At 58.6% G+C, this 6,578-nt stretch overlaps 1 protein-coding gene across 1 annotated transcript in view; it reads left to right on the forward strand.

Moving 5' to 3' along the window:
* The window catches only part of TP73 (tumor protein p73), a 23,387-nt gene continuing 16,809 nt past the window's right edge, over positions 1-6,578 (forward strand). Inside the window, 2 exon segments of the mRNA XM_026862956.1 lie at positions 1-96; positions 980-1,103. Of these exon segments, the coding sequence (XP_026718757.1) occupies positions 38-96; positions 980-1,103 (183 nt within the window). The 5' untranslated portion in view covers positions 1-37.

The raw sequence follows: 6,578 nt of genomic DNA on the forward strand, positions 1-6,578 counted from the left end.
AGCGATCTATCCCCTGCCAGACTCACCCTCTGTGAAGATGTCCCAGTCATCTCCAGCTGATGAAGGCACAACGTTTGAGCACCTCTGGAGCACGCTGTAAGTGGTGGTTGATATTCGCCCTGAGGTGTATTCCGGGGCAGAGGTAGCCCCTTGCCCTGTAATCTGTGTTAGCACGTATCACCACTGCGGCCAGGAGGGAGCCAAGTTTCTTTTGCATGCTCCCCTTCTCACATTTTCCTTTCCCACACTGCGAGCTCGGCTCCCAGGCTCCAATCTCTCCACTCGGACCGTTTCATTTGCCAGACCCCTTTGCCCTGGTGATGCTGGGTGGTTCAAAGACCATGGAGCATGTGTATCCTGAAAGCAGAGCCCCACACGCCTTGTTCCCAGGCGTTGGTACATGACACCATCTGTCTTGAGTGTGGGGCCGCGTGGAGATGGCATCAGGGCCAGAGCAAAGGTCCCTTTCCGCTGGGACCCTTGCCAGGGGTGTGTCAGGGGACGCTGGGACCAAGCCCGGGAAGATGCGCTCTTACTCGTCAGTCTTCATTCACGAGGTCATGAGGCTTGGTGGCTGCCTAATTAAAACAGATGTTTTCTAAAACTAAATGTCTTCTAGTCACACCAAGACTTTTGCAAGTCTCCCAGCCTTTGAGGCTCACACACAGCAAGGAAGAAGGGCTGTGCTTCATTTCATCCTCTTTCTTCCTTGGTGTCCTCTCACTTAAGGACATCTCGAGGTGACAGATACAGTAGAGCTGCTGGGTGGGTGAAAAACTTCCCATCTCTGCCTGCTTCACCCACCGAGCAACAGTTTGCCTGAGCAAAGCCTGCTCTGCTGTGTGAAAATAAAAGTGGAGGATGGAGGGAGAAGTTGGGAAGGGCACAAGGTTCGAGGGAATGGCCAGTGGCAGGGTGGCCGTGGTACAGGCTGCACCCAAGAGCTGGCAGGCTGACTGTGCCCTCACCTTCCCCACAGGGAGCCAGACAGCACCTACTTCGACCTCCCTCCATCCAACCATACAGGCAGCAACGAGGTCTCTGACCGCACGGAGGTCACGATGGACGTCTTCCAGATGAGAAGCATGAACGACTCGGTCATGGTGAGTGTGCTCAGACTGCACAGATGGGAGCTGTGTCAAATGCAGACTTGTTTTCCCTGCAGCGGGTCGGGGGCTCAGGGGTAGGAAGTGGGGTGCTGGTTCATAAACCGAACACAGACACTGCAGGCGCAGCACTGGTGTCATCGCTGCAGGGTCTGATAGTCGGTGACTGTGCGGCAGGATGGCGGCCGGGTGGGACAGCGGGCAGTGAAATAGTGGCTACTTATTCATAGATAACATGGCTGCAGGCAGCAGCAGGGGCTGTAACGGCGGTGGAGCTCAAGCTCCTCGACGAGAGGGGAGTATAATTAGCTCTGGTATAAATGTGCTGCGTAGTGAAAGGTGCTGGCGAGGCAGAGCGGCTGGAGGGACACGTCGCGTTCCCAACGCCCAGCTCTGCTCCCGCCAAGGCCCCCGGGGTCCAGGCCCTTCCCTCGTGAAGCTAGCGTGTCTCCGACCTAGGCAAAGGGTTTGTAAAGCGTAGTGGGTGTGTGAGACGTCCCGGCCGCTGGCGCATGTCCAGTGCCCCGCGCGGGGCGGCCTCCCGGGAGCACCCCTGAAGCGGCTCTGGCCGCAGGCAGCGTCTCCCTCCAGAAAGCCGCCGTTTCCCTCCTCGCCAGCTCGCGTCCCCTCCCCCAGCCCCCTTTTCCCTCGCTTTCCCCCTGATTTCCCTCCCTTCCCCGGCCTTTGTCTGCAGCGGGCAGGGGCCTGGCAGCAGGCTCAGGCGGTGCTAATTGGGGGAGCTGCCCCTCGCTGAGCTCGCCCTCGCTTTTCTTCTTGTTCCCGCTGTAACCGCAGCCGAGCCCGGCAGGAGCCGGTGTGGGCCGGGGTGCTGCCAGGGCCGGGCAAGCAATGGCCACGCAGGGCTCAGAGCCCAGCGGCTGCTGACAGGCAGGGCAGAGCCGGCTCCCGGCCCTCACTCGGGATATTGAGCCAGTAGTAAATATTTACACTGGCCCGACCGTGCAAGCAGGCGCTGTGCTGAGCTCCCAGGGAGCCGCCGCCGCCAGCTGCCGGCCAGTGTCACCGAAACGCATGGCAGGCTGGCACGTGTGACAATAAATGCACAGATAACATGATGCCTCTGGCCTGGAAGAACGACAGGACATGGAGCCGCAGCGGAGGGGGTCCCTGCGGTGATGAGGGCTGCTCGTGGTGCTCAGTGGCTGCGAGAAGAAGCCAGACGCCCTGTGACCTGCCCTCCGGTCAGGCGTGCTGCTCTGCACTGGTGCTGTGTGGCTCCTGAAAACCAATTTCAGGGTCCTGTGGGAGGAGCTGCTGCCATTAAAGATGTCAGCGACTCCTCAGCCGTGCTTAGAGACCGCAACTCCAGGGCTAGTGGTCTGTGCTGTGCTTTAAGCTTTACGTACGACGGCACCGCCACCCTGCCTGTGCGGGGCTCTGCGCCTGCACAGCGGCGCTGGGAGGTGGACGATGCTGGTTCCACCTCTCGAAATACACCACAACGATTTGAACTGCTCATCTGCTTCCACGTGCAGCCTTCCACGGCAGGGTCTGCCTGGAGGAAACACCGTTCCCCCATCTGCCTTGAGTCAGAAGATCTGCCTGGTCACTCCAGACAGCCCTCTACCCATGTCTATCCATCTAGATATCTGCCACATCTGGATATCTGGGTATCTGTCTAGCCACCTGTCCTTATCTACCCCGATCCATCCACCTAAAGATCCATCCATCCATCCATCCATCCATCCATCCATCCATCCATCCATCCGCCCGCACCTATCCACATCTATCCATCTGGGGAGGGGTGACTCCGTATCTCTGAGGTATCTCAGAGTCACCGCATCATCTGGTGGCTGCAGGCGCAGCCCCCTCGTTCTGCTGGTGCAGGGAACTGGCCCAATGGGTTTCCAGCCCCGGGTGGCTGCGAGCAGCTCTCTGGAGTGGAATCGAGTGGGGTTTGGTGATGGAGCTGGACCCCCGCTCTCCCTGCAGTGGGAATGGTTGGTATCGCCCAGTCCATCACTGGGCAAGCTGGGGCCTGCCCTGTGCTTTAATGAATAGTCATGAGGGACAGAAGGGGTGGGCCCCGTTTTGTTGTTGGATGCAGCTAGTTGACAGAACTAAGGGAGATGAAAAAAGCAAAAAAGCCAACACACGGCGGCACACGGGTGGCCAGCGCAGCATCCCTGGCGCTGCCCGCCCCGGCCCTGCTCCCGCGCTCCCTCCTTCCTCCTGCCTTCCCACCCCGGCCGGCCTCGCCGCGCCCCGACCCCATGACTCCCGTGGCAGGACGCTTCCCAGCGCTCTGTGAATCCCGAGACAACTAAAATGCTGTACATCAGCGACCCGATGCAGCATTACACCACGGTAGGTGCTCCTTGTTATTAACGGGTTTTGCCTCGCTGCTTTTATTTGAAACCGTCCCCCGGCTCTGCCTGCGGAGCCTTCGTGCCCGCCGCTGCCTGGGACGTGCCAGGGGCTGGTCGTGGTGCCAGGCTTTTCCCGGGAGGAGCTGTGGCTGCTCCAGCCCCGGTCCTGAACGCTGGGCTGTGTCATGGGGGACGCTGCAGCCTCAGCGGCTCGGTGGATGTTCTGCCCTTGCTTCGCCTGACCCGGTGCTTGCAGAGCCCGGGGGGTGAGTTAAACCTTTGGTGCGAAGGGGTGCAGGCTCCCTCCCTGCAGGCAGGACGGGTGTTAGCTGGAGCATCCCTCCGAGGAACACCGGGAGGTGCTGGGCACCCCCAACACCACTCTGTGCCCCACTGGGGACCTGCTCAGCCCGCGGCCCCACGCAGCCTTTCTTGCCCTGCTTTAAAGACTCGGGGAGGGAGGAGCGGCTGGAGCGTTACCTGTGCTGCAGGCAGGACATTTCCAGCCCTGTCCTCAAGCCCTGCAGTTGCTTTCTTAGTCCAAAGGGGTTTGTGTCCACTCTCTGGCGTTCAGGAAAGTTAGATACAGGCACAGAGATCGAAAGGTGTGGTGCTGCTCTTCCCGACCAGAAATGACTCCACTCCTCTTTTTCATCTTGCGCGTGTTGGTGTAAAGCACACATGTACCATGTCGGGTTTGTGCTGCAGTGCTGTTACCTGGGAGGTCGTTGCTGCAGTCCTGAATATTTATATATGTGTGTGTATAAACATATCTCTGTGTGTATATATATATTTACAGACACACACACACAAGCTCTGTTGGGTTTGCTGGCACACATACACACACTCAAACACTCAAGCCTTCGATTTGTCTTTTAAGGGAGTGTTTCCAAAATTTAGTCAACTTTTAAACCCAAGTTGGTCGTTTTTCCCCCTGCACCTGACTCTGGGTGTCTCTGCCAGGGGAGCTGCAAAGCCCCAGTGCTTGGGGGCACTGCCTGTTGCGTTGTGCTGGCAGGGGACCCTGGCTTGGGGCGGGGGACGCTCTGGATCTGGGATCTCCTTCGTGTGTGAAGAGGTCGCCGTTTTTCACGGCTCTCTCCCGTGCGGGGGTCGGGATGCCCTTCTCACTGGATCAGTCCTGTTTTACCCACGCGGTGAGCTTCGCAGCCGCAGCCTTCACCTGCTGACAGCCCTGGCTCTAAGCACCATGAACTCACAAAATCAGGCAGGGATGACTTTTGAGGAGGTGTTTTACACTTGCCACTTCCAAGGGCCGCCTCACCTCCAGGCCACCCTGCGTCTCCCAACCAGCAGATACTGCCAGGAGGTGAAAGGCTTCCCGGGTGTCGCCGTTTCGGCAGGGGATGCGCCGTGGCGGTGGCAGACGTGCCGCGCTCTGCCGGACGGTGGGACGTAGCCTGCTTCTCCCGAGTACGCACGGACGCGTGCCAGGGCAGCGCTGAAGGTCGCCTTGTTTGCTCACCGAGTGCGGAGCATTCACTCTCCATTCATTCCTCAAAAAGGCACGTGGCCGGGCCCAGGGCGCGTGTGCAGCCCGTGGCTGTTGCGTTGTCCCGGGAGGAGAAAGCAGCTCAGTCGCGGCACTCCTGGATGATTTGGGCTGCGGATCAGCCCCGAGGAGCAGCAATCCCTTTCCCCCTCGCTGCTCTCCTCCCGGGCGATGCCTGAGCTTTGCTTTCTGCCGGTGGCTCGTGCTGCGTGTCACCGGCCACCGGGGCTACCCTGCCCTGCCCTGCAGTCCCCGCTGGCAGCTGTCTGCAGGGGCAGTTTCCCAGATGGATATCAAGAGCTTTCCACGTGCATTTTTAACACCCGTTTTTTTTTTCTGAATTTTCTCGTAACTTTTTCTCCAGGTCAAGCCTGGGATTGTGGAAGGCGTGGATGGGGGTGGTTTGTCTTCGGCTGGGCTATTTATAGAGAGGCAAGAAGGAATAGAGGGGTTTACACACATATTTTAGGGGAGAAAATGTATGTGTAAAAGCAAGCCAGATCTTGTTCAGCATTCCTCCAGTTAGTCACAGGCTCCAACGACCTTGCAAGAGATGCAGACAACAGGAGAGCTTTCCTGGAGAAGGATGATTGCCTTTAAACCATTATACATTGTAGACGTTTGGGTGAGGTTGGGATCCCAAGTTAAAACACGTCTCTTGATTCCTAAGCTGTGAGCGTTGCAGCCCTTTGGAGGAGAGGGCGGACGGCTGAGCCTGCTGGGCCGAGGGACGGTGCCGGCCGCCCCCCAGCACCCCTCGGGTTCCCAGAGCCGCCCCAGCTGGGGCTGGGGGCTGGAGGGACAGTCCCCGCCGGGCAGGGGGGCACTGGAGCTGGGGGAAGGGGGGGGCGCCGGCGGGCAGCCCTGTTCCTCCTCCAACGCAGAGCGCTGCGGGGAGCCCGCACCACAGGCGGCAACGCCACAGCGCGAGGTCACCGGCGGGGCCCGGGCACCCGTGGCAGCACCCGCCCCGCCGGCTGGAAAGGGCTGGGAGAGCAACCCCTGAGCCACTGGGGAACTGCAGGTTTTGGGGGGAAAAAGTCCCATTAGCTTTGAGAAACAGCTATGTTTGGGATATAACTTTTAAAAATATTCGTTTATTTAAATGATAGAATGATAATAATGAATAATAAAAATTAATTTTTGTGGTCTGATTTTCAGATGAACGGTTAAGGGCGCTTTAGCCTGTGGCTTTTGAGAAGGTCGCTTTGCCTAGTGCATGCCCGTGGGTAAAAGTGCTGCCAGCGCTGACTGGAAGTATCTGACAGGAATTGTTCAGGAGAGGAATAAGGAAAATAATTGTCAAAAGCCAGGATTTGGTCCAGCACGTCTGGAATAAGAGCCAGTACGTGCATAAATAGGTGCGTTTGCGCTGTGACCTTACTGCAGGGTGCTGCCTCACAGCTACGCGCTTTGTAGGTTTGAGGTTTTCCCCAAATTAGAGCTGCATCAGCGAAAGCCGCTGAAAGCAAACAGCCCGGCTGGGGAAGGAATTCCACAAACCACCATTCAGAGCCGGCTCTTCTTGGAGAAACCCTTCCAGAAGCGCCGGACGCGCGCGCCTTAGCGACCGGCCAACGCGCGGGAGATGTCTGCCAGGCGGGTGGGCCGTGGGGCGCTGGCGCGGCG

Source organism: Athene cunicularia (genome assembly GCF_003259725.1).
Source record: "Athene cunicularia isolate RWA chromosome 21 unlocalized genomic scaffold, athCun1 chr21_part1, whole genome shotgun sequence".
Lineage (NCBI taxonomy): Eukaryota > Metazoa > Chordata > Aves > Strigiformes > Strigidae > Athene > Athene cunicularia.